Source organism: Oreochromis aureus, linkage group 9, assembly GCF_013358895.1.
Source record: "Oreochromis aureus strain Israel breed Guangdong linkage group 9, ZZ_aureus, whole genome shotgun sequence".
Lineage (NCBI taxonomy): Eukaryota > Metazoa > Chordata > Actinopteri > Cichliformes > Cichlidae > Oreochromis > Oreochromis aureus.
In genome coordinates this window covers 15,676,591-15,692,997 of record NC_052950.1, presented here as the reverse complement: position 1 = coordinate 15,692,997, position 16,407 = coordinate 15,676,591, and the positions used below count along the sequence as shown (strand labels likewise).

Genomic DNA, 16,407 nt, shown 5'->3' with positions numbered 1-16,407 from the left:
ACACAGATGTCACCATTAGTGAGTCACATTAAGATAGTTATATGCTGCACCTTCAAGCTGATCACTCTGCTGGTGCCTGAAAGTAAGAAGGTTTCACTAGAACAGATTAGATGGGTTACGTTGAGAATACAGATACTGATGTCCAATGTCTATGCAGCAAAAGGGACTTTGCATCATACATAATGGGATTATACATATCTAACCAAGGCTGTATTAAAAACCTGTGAAGCATAAGTGGTGTAACAGTAAAATTATGCAGCTGGATCTCTTTTGTAATAGTCGGGCTGGAAGGATGTGAAATTGTCCTTGCTTTTGAAAAAGTCTAAGAACAACTGATGTGTATATAAAAGATGGGTTTTTTTGTTTGTTTTTTGTGCTTCCTGAACAAAACCCATTCTATATCTGAATCTGGGACTCCTTTGCCCCCATATGGAGCTCACACTGATCGTGCCGAGTCCTTGTTACGGTCAGTATAAAAGATGGAGGTAGCTACAGTGATATCACACATTGGTTTCTGAAGCCTTGAAGAGTGTTTTCATTTTGAATGCAGGTTTATTTTTTTTAACCGGAAGCTATGTCCATGTTTAATACTTTTTGTGGTACTTGGTACAGATGCCTGTATCCTCTGTGTTGAGAAAAGGGCAGGGTGTAGATTAGGCTTGGTCGACTGACCCCTAATGCCACGGAGTATCAAACCCTCTGCGAGGCCTGGTGTGAGCCATGCGCGTCTGCCCCCTGCTTCTTCCACCTGTCCTATCAAAATAAAGCATAAAAACATAAATTATTGTTATTAAAGAGTTGCTTGGTTACCAGATTTTTACCTGATTATCTGTTGCAGTTACTCCTCAGTGAAATGATTGTTACTTAATTAGTATTATTAATAATTATTACTCTAATTAGTATGTTCAGCGGTAAATGGACTTGTTCTTATGTAGCGCTTTTCTACTCTACTCAAAGCGTTTTATACAACATGCCTCAGTCACCCAGGCACTTTTTTCTTCCTAAGTAGTGCTTTGTAACATTCACATTCTCATGAACGCATCAGAGGAGCAACTTGAGGTTCTGTATCTTACTTAGACATGCAGACGGGAGCAGCCAGGTATTGAACAGCCAACCTTCCAGTCAGTAGAGGCCCTACATCCTCAGCTACAGCCACCCAAGTATGAAGTCAACCTCCAAGCCTCACAATGTGACACAAATACATTTGTCAGGATCAAATACTTTACTACTCTACAGTTATCCTTACACAGTTGCTGAACATTGTAAGGCTTAATCCAGAAAGTTATACTGGCGGTATGTCTCGTTAGACTGCATTGGGTTTATCGAGGTGTACTTAATAATGTGTCAGCTGAGTGTTTATACTAATAGTGATTCAGATGCTTTGCAGGTTTGTTGAAAACTAAAATTTTCTCCAAAGTTTTCTAAAACTTTTCAAGTTCTCCTGTGTGGCAGGGAGGCTGTAGGCAAATTGGATTTAGGACTTCAGTACACTCCAGAGTGACGTGACAAATTGGAGAGACGTGCATCAAAAAGGTCATCAGTCAGTGTGCGGTGTACACACGTACCTCGGCTTGCTGATGAAGCAGGAGATCCCACTTCACACAATCTTAGTGTTTTGTTTACTTTGTATCTATGATCCTACCACAACTCTATTTATATAGCAGCTTGTGTGTTTGGGGAGCGCGTGGCTTCAGCACCACCCCGCTGATAATAAGGCAACATGCTGTGGAGGATATTCTTTGAAATTTACGTTTTGACAGTTTTACTTGTATATAAATGTGTGTGTATATAAATCTTATAGCATCTAAAATAGGATTTTTGTAGGACAGTTTTTCCAGCACTTGAGCATCGTATGCTCTCTGGCTTGTCACGCAAAAGCAGCAGATCAGCAGTAGTACAAACTAAATGTGTCTGTTTTACTGAATTTGTATAGAGTTCTAAAGTTAACAGGAGGCAAGCTGAGTAGTTCTCGGTAGTTTCCGACTGCAGCGAGCCAGAAAAGCCAGCTGGCATTTATAACTGGGTTTCTAGTGTATTTGTGGGCATTGCCATTTGCACTCCCACCCCCATTTTAATCGTCACATTTGCACTCCACTTTCATCTCATGATTTAGGAGGCTTTTTATTTTTGTAATTGTAACATGTACACTGATCACCACTCTGTTCACAGTGTAAATCCACCCTCCTCCCGCGTCCCTGCGCGCGTTCCCTTCATCTGTTTGGACGAGTGTCCAGAGTGAATGTACATGTGTTCTCTGTATTTATTGATTGGCCCGGCTCTCATCTTTCTCTCGCTCTCGTTTTAAAATGAGGCCTAACCCCCCAGTGTGGCCGGATGGCTCAGGCTGCAGGCCACGGCAGTGTCTCAGCCCTGGGCTTAGATGGGGGTTGACAGACCCTTGGCTGTGGATCTTCTGATCAAATTTGCCAACTTAAGAGGGGAAAGCCCCCACTTACCTCTCCTCCTGATTCTTGTGCGTCTTCCTTGGGTAGGTCTTCTATCTTGTGTGTGCGCGCGCCCGCATGTGTTAATACCCATCTGTGTGTGCGTGCACAAGTGCTACTGGCCGAACTCTGCCCTTTGTCGGGACCATTTGTTGTGGCCCTGTTCTGTCCTGGTATGTGTGGGTATTAAAGGGGGGGGATGATGGGTATTAAGAGGAAGGTGAAGGTTTAGGATTACACAGTCGAGGGTCCTCCACAGATTGATGTCCCCCTCAACCCCTCAGCGTTATTTTGGGTTCTTTTGTATGTTCGCCAGAGAGCATTTGGGTGCAGAGAAATGGTTGTATGACACAGACAGACAGCTTGCACACATGTGATTATTATTTTTTTTTTTTAATTTTATTTATTTATTTTTTGTTAATGGGTTGATAAATGCATCTGTCACACCAGAAAGATTTTTATTGGCCACAGGCTGCTGGATCTCTGAATTCATCCAATAAATTAGGAGAATTCAATTTGGGGGGAAAAGGTTGCCGCAAACCTGCTTAGGGACGAGGAATCAGCTGCAGGATTAGAACAACTACATGATTTTTCCTTCGTTGGCCTGTGTTAGTGTTAATGTTTCTAGTCACTTGAAATGGCGAAGAGTGTACTTGAATTTCATTTGTGTTTATGAAATCAGAAGCTCGCTTTTAAAATTCTCAAGTTGTTTAGTTTGGCCTGCTTCTCTTGCATGATGGTGTGTTTACATCCTCTTAATCGAGTGATGTTCACAGCGCAGGCCGAGGGAAGCCGCTTATTGTTGCGGATCGCAGATTGGTTTGACCTTTGACTCTTTTGCCTGCAAATCTGACAACCATTAGCAGGTGTGTGTCTCTCAGGATGGAGGGTGACTCCTAAAAGCCATTCTGCTGTAATTGAGTCTCTGTCCTTGTGTTTAAAAACAGCCTGACAGGAGCTCGTAGTTGACATTATTGGCTGGCATGCAGAGTGAAGATAGAAGCTGGCTTCTGTAACGGAGCTGAGGGTGCAGAGAGGTCAGAGTTTGGTTTAGGTTAAACCCTCTCCCGTACGTACGTGTGTGCAGGGGTGCATGTGCTCGTAATGAAGTCTAAGTAAATATTGTTGCCCCTGGTGTCCCTTGTTCTGCTTCTGTATCATCTGTCTTGTCTCAAGAATCACAAATCGGTTCCCAGAATTAGACACAGGAATACCTGAACCACCCTATCACGTCTCATTTGTGGTCGCATCTGTCAGACTGCATGCTCTGATGTCGTGTGAGTAAATATTGTTGCCCTCATTTCTTTCATTGAGGGTTTCAGAATCACAGGAGTCATTTTTACATTTCCCTGAATTAGACATAAGAATACATAAGCCTGCCTACGCCGCCGGTGCGTTTGGGGAAATGAGGGCTGCGATGTTTCCATGATCCTGTAGTCCTCTTAAAGAGCGGGCTTTTCTCTTGATAGGAGTGGACTTAACAAATAGTCACATGGGAGCAGCGCTGCTATTCTGGCATCAATAGCGTGTCTGTGAGGGCGGACGGTGGACAGCGCAGGGGCTCAGAGTTTAAACGGCGACTTAGTAACACCTGCTAATGAGGCCATGTGAGAATGAGCTTATGGCAGAGATTATAATTGATAATGGATTCATCTGGTGTGCTTTTGTATTTATTTGTTTACTTTATAACTTTATTTTGAAAAGTTCTACATAAATACTAATAAACTAAATAATGTCCACATGGACATGCTTTATGAGTGAGCAGCTATTTAAATTTTAAATAAGGAAGAACCACATTTTGACTCTTTGCAAAGGCAGCTTTTAACATTTTAAAAAAGATTAACTTCAGTAACTGTTAGCACAAGTTTTTAAAATTCATTTTAGTGACTTTGTTCTAAATGAATGGCAGCCATACTGAGTAATAATTAGTATTAATAATAGTATTAAATAATTCATGATAACAATATTAATTCGTCAATAATTATAGTGAGTGACCCCTAAAAAAGAGCATTACTATTTACCCTGTGGAGTGAGTTGAATTTATTTAGTGTTAGCTTTCAGTGATTAGTAAAACCAGATATTTGAGATTAAATTATCATTATTCCACATTTTCTTTTCTTTTCTTTGCTTTTCGGGAACCATTTCTTTCTCAAATTCACTCCCCACCAACCAGTGGCATATTTACTTGAGTACTTCAATGAGCTAGCATCTTTTAAAAGTAAGTAAGTCCCCTTGGCTGTCCCTTTATTCCCCAGGCACTCAATCTATTCGATAGAGCCATAGATTTCAAAAGTATGAATAATCATTTAAATTCATGATAATCATGATTTAAATATTGGTCACAATAATTTTCACTACTTTTTGTTGTCTTCGTGACAGCTGTATTGCCACCCCCATTTAAAAAAAAATAAAAAATAAATAAAAATAGTAAAAAAATCTGGCTTCACTGGTGCTGTTGAGTATCTGCCTTTATATTACTTATTTACTTGACAACATATTAAAAACTTGGCAGAGAAAAATGCAGTGACATACCAGGATGCATCTTTTCCTGCTATTAAAGTACAGTATTATAATTGAGCGGACAGCAGGAGGATTGTTGTCATTGTTGAGTTATTTTCAATCAACGTCGGCGTTTGTGATCTTGGCCGGTTGTATTAAATCAGTCACAGCTTTACAACAGATTGACCTTCCCGATGGCAGACATGAGAACACAGCTATGGCATCTGCCAGGACAGGTGTGTGTGCGTGTCTGTGTGTCTGTGTGTGTTGTGCTCTGTGCTCATGAATTCTTGCATGCAAGTGAAATCATTTTAGTGAAAGAAGGCCTTTCGGTCTCTGTGGGTGTGTACGGAGGTGTGTGCAGATATAACTTCACGGTAGCAGAAGAGAGCCTGTAAATCTTTTATGCATCTTTGCGTGTGCGAGGCTGTGTTCGTGAAAGAGTTTTGCGAACGTGTGTGTGCGTGCATGCTCAAGTGCCTTGTGGACATGTTGTGTGTATGTCACCCCCCCACCCCCCAGCTCTGACAGTGGTGTGTTCCTCCACAGGTGCTATTTCAGTCGACCGACTGTCATCCCAAAATGCTTTTCAGCTGAGTGCTTTTCAAAACAATCGTCACTGGTGCCCCAGACTCTTTTTACAAGGGCCCTCTGCTACACAGAGGTTTAACATGCCGCTTCTGATCTGCTGATCAGCAGAAGGATGTATGTGGTGTGTATGTGTTTGTGCCAGAGTTCAAAATGTAATGATAATGGGGGGGTGGGGGGGCTCGCTCATTTATCTTTTGTCTTTACTGCTGCCTTTCAGTCTGCAAACTACTCATCACTCAACCAAGCAGGTCAGTTAAGACTAATATTCTTATTAAAATGACAGCCTGGCAAAAGACAAAAGATATTTTGATGAGAAGTGTATGAGTGTGAGGGTTGGGGGGGTAGTGGATTCAAATAAAGAATACACGAGATTGACGTGACAACAAGACATGTAAGGCCCTAATAGATGAGGCCAACAAAAAGCTGAGCAACAGCTGGGAAAAGGAGGATATCACAACAAGGCTGAACCACTCATCAATTAGCATGACAGGGTGCAATAACGCACAGCTAATGGGTACAGCTCGTGTGCAGGCACACAGGTGCACATGCAAAGACATGAGACGCTGTTAAAAGCACTAAATGAAAAGGGAATTACAAGCTGTGAAAAGTCAAGTCAAAGACGGTGGGAAAATGCAGCTTTTACAGTGAGATATTAGGACGAGTATTAAAAAGTGTAGATGGGTTTGTGTTAAGCGGCTTTGTAAAAATATTCAGTCTGAAATCCGTTGCTCCCTTTTAAACTTTGATTTGAAATCTGAGTTTTATTCAGCTGGACAGGAGGTGTTATTTCCCTTAGACTTTTCCTCCTGTAGTTGTCACTCCTGGTCACTTTTTTCTTTTCTTTTTTTTTGGCATCTTTAAGTGTTGCAAACTAGTGGTAGTACCACTTAACCAAAGTACATCTTCTGGAGCCCTGAAGACTGTGTGTTCGAGTCACAAGGCAGATTTGTTGGGTACATTAGGTTTTAAAAATGAGTAGTGCAAAGGAAAAATGCCACATGGAAGCTGTGCATGTCAGTGTAAAACTCCTGCAGGAATACCGCACTAACACTTTAACTGCTGAATCTAAACTTGGAGCGTCTGCTGCCAACTGCAGTGTCTTGACTCTGCTGCAAGTCACAGGTTTATGTTTATTGCAGGGTTTGCATTTTAGTGGGGCACACTGGTTGGATATGAAAGCGCTGCAGATGTGTTCTTGATGGGTGGTGAAAAATGTTGAGTTTGTTAAATATATCATTTGCAGTGATCACAAAAGCTATTTTTTTTACTACTAAAGTAGGACATGGTAGAAAAAATTTGAGAACCATCGGTTTAGGTCAGTACAGATCTCGCGATACCAGATGTGACTATGTAATATTCAGTATGACCATATTAATGTGAACTAAACGTCTACAGTAGCTATGTGATTATTTCTTTCAAATCAAATGAACCAAACCTAGGCACTCTGGGGTTGGAGACTGTGGCACAGACAAAATTATAGCAAACTTGTAATCTCATTGCTTTTGAAATGGCTGGTTTGAAGGTAGGGGCTAGGACTGTGACCACTCGGAGCAGCGGCTGATGTTGCTGCGTATGCACAGAATAGAATATATCCTACTTATTGCAAGGTATGTCCTTTTATTCGGTGTCTCAGTCCAAGGAATGCAACCTGACATGTGAGCCCTCACCTGCAATGTGGCGTCAAAAGGATGAGGTGAAACTGATTACAAACGTGAGAAATTCAGTCTCATGTGTTCTATCCTGATCCTTCACTTTGCAGGAGCACTTGTCAGCGAGCTGCTCAATTACTGTCCGGTCTTATTTACACTGTATTAACACCAAGGAGCCGGAAAGGATGAGAGGCAGGAATGTTAGAAAATTGGTTTTATAGTGCGAGGGAAAAAGAGCGACTCAGTAATTGGAAGATTTTGAATAGATTATCTAAATTCACTTTGTAGAAAATGGTTAAACTAAGGGAAGCAGCTACACTGGTTGCAGGTATTAAGATGGCAAAACTCAGTCAGAAGTAATGATTGTAAAAATTGAAAGAACAACTCTTATTTCGTAGCTGGAGCGAAAATGCGATCGGCACAAAAAGCCAAGCGAGGGTACAGACTCATCCGATCAATTTGATTGATGTTAGCAGGTTAACATTAAGCACTGTGAGCCCCTCTGCTGAGTTTTTTCAGATGTTTGGCCCAGAATGAGCGTCATTCACGGTGCTGACGAGTGCAGTCATCACGGTGAAGATATACATGCACTCTTTTTACCCCCCGGGGATGTGTGTTTGCATTGGTTCGTATAGTATGTGTATGTCGGTATGCGTTTAAAGATGAGCGCGCGTGCACACACACTGTCAGTTGCACACATTCCAGCGTCATGGTCAAACGACTTGTCTTTCACACAGTTCATTCCTTAAAGCAGTCTGTCCTGCTGGAACTGACAGCATATGGAAAACCTGTCTAAATGAGTCCACACATCAATTACATCAACGCATTCTCACCTCGCTCGCCTCGCTTGTCTGTCTTTCCCACATCTCCCCATTCATCACATCTCTGCACTTTTTATTCAATCCGTTCCATCATTTCAGCTTCGTCTCCTGGCTCTTTCTCCTTTCAATGCTTTTATTTTGCTGTTTTGTTATTATTAAAAAAAAGTATTACTGGAGATTTCAAAATGGAATACAAAAGCAGAGTTTTAGCCGAGTTTTGTTGATGGGATGATTGACACTGTGAGAATAATGAGCATGGCTAAATTTCTCTAAGATGGTTCCCCTTTACTGTCTGCATCAGCAGGCCTGCATTAAAACATTGTACTGGGCTCTGTTGGTGGGCGTGTGTTGTGCCAAGTAGCAATAAGCAATGAAATACAATCCATGGTGTCTATTTGATGACTGCATTTGTGAATTTCAAGATATATCATACCCGGACTCTGTGGGGTTTTTTATATTATTTTCCTCTTTCTTTATTCTCCTACATGTTTTGGCTGTTAGCTGGAGAACTTGAACTTCATCTTGTGATGTATGCACTTGGTTTCTTTCAAATGGGACATTATGATGACTTATTTAATTTTTCCATTTAAGGAGTGGGAAGGTGACATTTAAGGCTTTATATGCTGGCTTTATAGACAGCTAAGGTAAATGATTGTGGTTGAGGGTTAGATTAATCAACAAAGGTTATATTTTTGTTACATCTGTAGAAAATTAAAAAAATAATAATATTAATGCTTTCTGTCACATTCATCTTTAAGTTCATTTGTCCTTTTTGGCAAATGAGGTCAACTCAGACTGTAAGCGAGAGAATCAAAAACATACAAAAAGAAGTTACACAACTAATTGTGATTTTTGGTTAATGTGATATGGACATTTTATTCTTATAAATGCTCTTTATTGTGACACCTGTGCCTGCATTTTTTCCTGCAGTGGTGTCTGAACACCATCAGGATACGTTGGGTTTTGTTTAGAAATGTTCAAGTCAACAAACGAGGGACTTGATCTAATTATTAAATTAGCATTTCTGTTGAGCTAGTTATAATTAGTTGCATTTGAATTTCCATGAGTTTTATATCCTGCTGATTTTATAGTGTATTTTTTACTTTTTAGTCATTTTCCAACTTGAATTTTAAGATCTGATTCAAATAATTTGGCTTGAAACGGCTCCTTTATCTGATTATGTGACACTCGCATTGTTATCTTTATTTCTGATAATCCTCTGCTTCATAAAATCACATTACCCAAGGGAAAAAAAATGTGACGGTTCAAGTTTTACTTTTAATGATTGAAATATGGGAGGAATCTTTGCTGCAATTTCACACACCTGTTTTGGAGAATTCTTTCTTCTTTTTTTTTTTTAATTAAACAAATGGACGGTTCAGCTCAGGCACAGCTGAGTTTTTCTTACTCAAGAGCTGCTGCTCAGTGGCAGCTGTTAACAGAGGAAAATGTGGCTCGGTATACAAGGCCTGATTTTCCCTCCAAGACAGATACTTTGTTATTTGTGTGAACTTTGGTTTGCACTTTGATAACACTTAGCAAGTGTACAAAACGCTTTAGTCACATGCACATGTGCATACACCAATGCAAGGTGCTGGCCTAGTGTCTAACCAAGGACTCCTTAGCAGACGAGCCTGAACCATCACAGCTGCTTGTTGTGGTGTTTGTGTTCAGTAGCTGGCTGAATTTGAAACATCAACCTTCAGTTATAGTGTTTCATATAGTTAAATGTCAAAATAATTTTCAAATGCATGGAATTTTAAAAAAGGAATAAGTAAATGTGACCTTTAGTCTGGCAGACTGAGCACATTTGGTGTCATCTTTACATTTTATTTTATATCTCTGAATGATCATTTCCTCTGGCTCGTTTTCTGTCGTAAATAAACTACTCTACACTCGCTGCAGGCAACTGTCATTCACATTTTAAACCATGAATCGAGGCCTTTACTTTTGCAGTTTTAAAAATGTCTCAAATTAGATTTGTATTCAAGAATTATTGGAGTGGAGCACCTGTGCACTCAGTCTGAGTATTAATAAAGAGTTCTTTCATCTTCCTCTTTTCCAACCTTTCATCTTCTGCTAAACAGGCAGGGGTCATTTTGTCTAACAGCAAAATCCACTGCATAAGTGCAGAGGTGAAAAACTGTGTGTGTGTTTGTGGTAAGACCTTGACCTTGACTGCAGTCCCTAATGGAGAGGCTCTTCCCTGAATGACTCAAACTCCCCCCGCCGTATAGCGGTATGTAGCAGCCCATAAAGCATGCTTATGGCCCACTCTGGTTTCAGGGAGTGGAAGCCCGACCCCGCCCCTTCCTCACACTCTGAAATAGCCGCGTCCTTGTCCCCACACGGAGCACAGTGCGAGTCGGGGTGTATATATGCGGCTGTGGTTGATTGAGGAGCAGATTGCTGGTGACAGGTCACACTGCGTTCCGTCCCTCCGACCCCCCCCAGATTAGCGACCTGAGGTCCCCACACTGCCCTCCCCTCCTCTGGGCCCCCACCTGTTAGGATCCCTCTGCTGCTCAGAGCTTTCCTCATGCACACCCACACACAAACGCGCACACACACAGTGGTCAATCTGCATTTACAGAATTCTCTTATTTCTCCGTCAGTCAACCAGAAGGTTATAAAGGCCATTACAAGTCATTATGGTGTGTGTGTGTGTTGCCTGACTGTGAATTTGTGTGGGTTGAAAAGACGCCTGTCACAGCATGCTCTCATAATTGCCCTCTTAGCCAATTATCCCCCATTTAAAGCAAATCACCTGCTCTGCTCCCATGTCCACACAAATGTGTGTACACACACACACACACACACGCACAGTAAATAACACGGAAACTTAATATTTAATCATTTCATCTTCCTGAGTGACATGTTTGTTTACTGTGCTTGTACTGTGTTGTTTTTGTTGTTGGCATCGTTCATAGTGTTGTCTCTTTTCTCCAGATTCTGATGCACACCAAAGACATGGTTCAGAAGGTCAGTCATTACCAAGTTGTTCCTGTTTAATATCTCTAATATGATATGTAATTATGGGCAGAATGATGTAAAATGTACAGGACAAATAATCCTTTTAATAATCACTTCCTCACTGGGTCAGCACGCCTGGATTCTTGCATCTGTATTCAGCAGCTAAATGATAAACTTTGGGTTAAATATCATTTAAGTAGCCAAATCTAACATGAGATTGTTTTAGAAATTGTGCAGTTTGATATGTGTAATATTCAGTTTATTATCCCAGTAACTGTGTGGATTCTTTCTTTTTTTTCTCTTCCCCCCTTTTGTGTGACTCAGATGAATCTGGAAGTCATCTATGGAGATACTGACTCTATCATGATCAACACAAACAGCAAGTGTCTGGATGAAGTTTTTAAACTTGGCAATAAGGTGTGTGCTTTGGGTGTTTTATCAGTTTTTACATGCGTACCATGCAGTGGAGATTTTAACCAGATGTTGTCACTGAATCTGTGTGTGTGCACTTTGATCCCAGGTGAAGGCAGAAGTAAACAAGCTGTACAAACTATTGGAGATCGACATTGATGGTGTGTTCAAGTCTCTTTTGCTGCTGAAGAAGAAGAAGTATGCCGCCCTTGTGGTGGAGCCAAATGGAGAAGGACGTTTTGGCGTGAAGCAAGAGCTCAAAGGGTTGGACATCGTCCGGAGGGATTGGTGTGATCTGGCTAAGGAATGCGGCAAGTACGTTAGCATGGGAAACAGCGCGTCAGTGTACAGAGCACTGGTAGCACCTTACAAAAGATTTTTTATTTGTAAGGAAAAATTCATTGTGTTTATTTATTTTTCTAGCTACGTGATTGGCCAGATCCTGTCTGATCAGAGTCGTGATGTCATTGTGGAGAACATCCAGAAACACCTGGTGGAGTTGGGAGAGAAGGTGGCTAGTGGAGACATACCACTGAACCAGTATGAGATCCACAAGGTGAGGGAATCACTGTGTGTTTACTTTTCATTTGATTAAAGTGAGGCTTAAGACTCTGTACATGCTGGGTTTGTCTTTTGTGCCATTCCCATTCTCATCTATTACTGCTGTCTTGTCTTGACTTCACCAGGCGCTGACAAAGGATCCTCAGGACTACCCTGATAAGAAAAGTCTCCCTCATGTCCACGTTGCTCTGTGGATTAACTCTCAGGGTGGTCGTCGGGTCAAAGCTGGAGATACCATCTCCTACCTCATCTGTAAAGTGTGTATCTATTAGAGAAACTGGAATATCTCATTTCTTTGTGTGTTTCAGTGATATTTCAGTACAAATACATTGGAAATGCATCTTCTTTGCCCAATAGGATGGCTCCAACCTGCCAGCCAGTCAGAGAGCGTACGCTCTAGAGCAGCTCCAGAAACAGGAGAATCTCACTCTGGACACACAGTACTACCTGGCCCAGCAGATCCACCCTGTGGTGTCTCGCATCTGCGACCCTATTGAGGGTATTGACGGTGTACTCATAGCCTCGTGGTTGGGTAAGTGAATTACAAGTTATTGCAGACCCCAGAAGTGAGTAATGTTATGCCTTAGGAAAATGATAAATTATGGAAAATAATTACAAAAAAGTTTAAAGGAGCTGTGTTACTTAGAAATAAAATGACCAAATTGCTCGAGGAAGTTTCCTACAGATGAAAATACTGCTTTTGGAAAACTGTTTTATGGATTAAATCATTACTTGGATTCATATTGTATGCACGTTTCCTCTCTTGTCCCAGAAGACATAATACCTACTTAATAATCTTGTCAAGTGCTGCAAATTATTTCCAGTTTCACTACAATACATTTCCCGTAAACACTCAAATGAAGTGTCTATGGGTCACAGTTTAATTTTTTTTAAATAATAATAACATCTGTAGACAGCCGAACAGCTAAATACAGAGTCCTTAATTGCAGCATGACCACCTTTCATTGGTGTTTATCAGGCATGAAATATTTTGCCTTCAGCCGTGTTTCTGAATAAACATTGGCTCTGCTGTAAACCTTAAAAATGTTTTATTTCCGTGTCAGGTCTGGACCCGAGTCAGTTCAGAGCTCAGCAGCAGTTCCAGAGGGAGGAGGAAGCCGATGGCTTGCTGGGTGTTCCCGTCCAGCTGACTGATGAGGAGCGCTATAAAGACTGTGAGAGGTTTACTTTCACCTGTCCTCAGTGTGGCACTGACAACGTCTACGACAGCGTCTTTGAAGGAGCTGTGAGTAGATGAACACACCGCTGTCCATCATAAAACTCCTCTGTATTGCTTTCTGTGTTTGTGCAGAACCAGATAATCTTTCTTAGAGTTGTATTTGAAGTCGTATTAAACCCTTGACAGTTTAGACTTCAGCTGAAGAAATGTGCTGTCTGTTCTCAGCGCACACACACAAAGCACCTCACAGATATGGCCGAAGACTGAAAGGGAAGATGGCTTTTATCAGTAATGGTGTGTTTCACTGGTCTAATGGATTAATCAGTAGAGACACGAATAAAGAGTACGACAGCGGGAGAATAATGTTTCCGAAGGCATTTCAGTAAAACTTCCTGTGAAGGATTCATGCGTTAGTCATCCTCCATATTGTGTCTCTGTCTGTATTTTAAGACAGCTGCCTGGCTCCAGTACGGACTCTGTTTTCATTGGCATAGTTTGGACTCCACAACTTGAAAAGCCTTTCCTTAACCCCTGCGGCTCTATGGAGACACACACACACACACACACACACACACACTGATCTCCTACCATTTGTCAGGCCAAGGTTTTGTGTGTATGTGTGTGTGTTATCAGCTTCTAATGAGGAGCAGGGCACGCAGCTTTTTCTTGTCTAGAAGACACTAATAAAACTGACAAGCCTTTGGCCTCGAGTGGTGGAGAGAACTTGCAATAATTAAAACAGGAGTATTAAACACACACTTTCCATAAAAGGATAATATCATTACACACTTGAGCAGATATGCTGGTGTGTTGTACTCTGAAACAGTTGCACAAGAATAATCTTGCCTGAGTGATCGTGCTTGTACTAAACGGCCTGCGTCCTGCTATTAAGAGTACAATGCATGAACTTGAAATGTCAGAATAAAATATAGCATTAGTCTAAACGAACCAGGAATCATCTGATTACTGATGTTAATTCTCCTCTCTGTTGCCGGAGGCCGGTATGCACGCACACACAGTGATACTGATAAGACGGTAAGTTAATTAAGGTGGCGAGCATGGTCTAACAGCTCAGAGAGAGAGGGGAGGACAGATGGGCCTTGACTCCTCCGCTGACACAGAGCCAGAGATGGTAGGAGGAGGCGGTGATGTATGATGGAGGACAGACAGAGGAGGAAAGTTGTTTGATGGAGGTAGCGGGAGAGGAGGATGAAAAGATTAAGTGCAGAGAGGGGAAAAAAATGTGGATAAGGCTGCAGGGGAATACCCTCAGTTCAGTTTTAATAGAGCGTTAGGTATCCCACGCAGGCAGTTAAATCAGCACGCTGTGAAAGCTGCACAAACCAAGACGTTGACAAAATGGCCTGCTTAGGCAGTTGGCATGGCAAACCTTTTAAAATTGTTTTTCAAAAGCCTATTTAATGTGCAGACATGAGGCGGTCCAGATAACGGCCGGGGTTTGTAGCCAGACGTAGAGGAGAACTGGGAGTGTTAGAAGATATCATCCCTTTCTCATAAGTCTCGCACAGTCACAAGACGGTACTTTGAGTGTTTCATATTTTCATTTAATTGCCCGGCAATAAAATGACTAACAAGAAAGTGGTGTGGTAGATACAACTTGTTTGGGAAGGAGAGTCTGCTCTTGAAAGTGAACTTTTGAAAGAAACATGTAAAAGATAAAGAACAGGAGGGGAGGAGATTATGGAGGGAGAAGAAGGGAGTTTGCTGTCATCCAGAGCAGACTGAAATGAGAGAAGTAAAGCAAGGCTAAGATGTGTGTTTGTGTGTGTGTTCATAAGTGTGGCTGCCTATTAGAGAAATCAAATGAGTTGATTGACTCTAACTGGTAGAAAACTGTGTGTGTGTTTCTTTTTTTTTTTCTCCCCAAAAGGAGTGATGTAGGCAAACAAAAAGCCAGTGTGTGGCTGGGTGGGGGGGTGTCACATGCATTCTTTTATGTCACAGACTTCCCTGCAGAAACCTTTTTTTGCGGCTGTCAGTGCGACAGGTAAATGGAGTTGAGGTTTAAAGGAGCAAGTGTTTAAAGGCGTTATATTTAGTGTAATTGGTATGTAGTGCGTCTACTTTTTTCATTGCATTAACTATAAGCCTTGCTGTCAAGTGGACAATTCAGGGGGACCGGGGTCATGTTGACCTGTTTTCTTCAGGCTACAATAACGTTAAAATCTACTGGACCCAGGGTTTCTTTAAGCTGTTCTGTGTTTGACGTGGTCTTTGTTAAGGTTTAAAGGTAATAGTTGTGTTTGTGTGTTGTAAAACTGGGTTTGCTGATTACAGGGTTAAATATGGAGCTGTGATGAATTCATATAGTATGCATATAAGGCAGTGAGACTATAGTTGATGTTTGCCCTTAGAAGCCATTCTACCTGCTGAAGCATTTTAGTACATGTGCATGCAAACTATAGGAGGAATTTTAAATGTCTCCTGATTTGTGGTTCCATTTTCTTTTTATTACCATCAATAAAATAAAGTTAGTTTACTTCATTACAGGATCATGCAAGCTTAGTGTACGTGGTTACATGCGGTTTCTTTTCAGGAATGTAATATATACTTTCTTTCTCAGGGTGCAAAGGTTGAGCCTAGTTTGATGCGCTGCTGTCACATCCCTTGTGGAGGTTCTCCAGCTGACTACGTTGTCAACATCAGCAACAAACTTGTGCTTGACATCCGTCGCCACATCAAAAGATACTACGCTGTGAGTATTTCTGTTTGTATTCCCGTCTGCCTCTGATAGTCACATTTTGATGTGCAGCTGATTCCAGATAACTAAAATAAAAAACCGATGGACTCTAAAACAGCATAAATACAGTTTTCTTTAACCCTTGTACACCAATGCCAGGTGATTATTCATTGTTTTGCTTTGAAGCCTTTTAATAGGGTGATCTCTTATTTCAGTTTGAGATGTATGGGTAGAAATGAAAGCACTTCAATTTGACATGTATTTTTTTGCATTAATATATTTCATTGACTAAAATATGCCCAATATTAAAGATAGTGTTAGAAAACTGCACATTAAGGTTCTAGGGTTAACTAGTTTGACTGCTTTCCTTGTTTATTTATTTTAAATCTTTCTCTGTAGTACTAAAAATGTGTTCATTCAATCCAAAATGTTCTTTTCTTAATGTTAAAAAAACAAAACAAAAAATAAACAAGTGTGTCTTGAGTCCACATTGCTGCATTTATGCTTGTTACGTACAACAGCAGCACGTTGCTAAAGTAATTAAATAAAGGATTTGGCTGACAAAATACAAGCTCAA

The 16,407-nt window shown here is 41.1% G+C and overlaps 1 protein-coding gene across 2 annotated transcripts in view; it reads left to right on the top strand.

The window, feature by feature from the left end:
• pola1 (polymerase (DNA directed), alpha 1) overlaps nucleotides 1–16,407 on the top strand; it is a 56,264-nt gene that overhangs the window by 12,065 nt on the left and 27,792 nt on the right. For both annotated transcript variants that reach the window (XM_031750047.2, XM_031750046.2), the window contains exons 27-34: nucleotides 10,954–10,986; nucleotides 11,302–11,394; nucleotides 11,498–11,703; nucleotides 11,812–11,944; nucleotides 12,075–12,206; nucleotides 12,307–12,481; nucleotides 13,014–13,195; nucleotides 15,714–15,845. In XM_031750047.2, coding sequence (XP_031605907.2) covers nucleotides 10,954–10,986; nucleotides 11,302–11,394; nucleotides 11,498–11,703; nucleotides 11,812–11,944; nucleotides 12,075–12,206; nucleotides 12,307–12,481; nucleotides 13,014–13,195; nucleotides 15,714–15,845 — 1,086 coding nt within the window. The remainder of the gene's footprint in view (nucleotides 1–10,953; nucleotides 10,987–11,301; nucleotides 11,395–11,497; nucleotides 11,704–11,811; nucleotides 11,945–12,074; nucleotides 12,207–12,306; nucleotides 12,482–13,013; nucleotides 13,196–15,713; nucleotides 15,846–16,407) is intronic.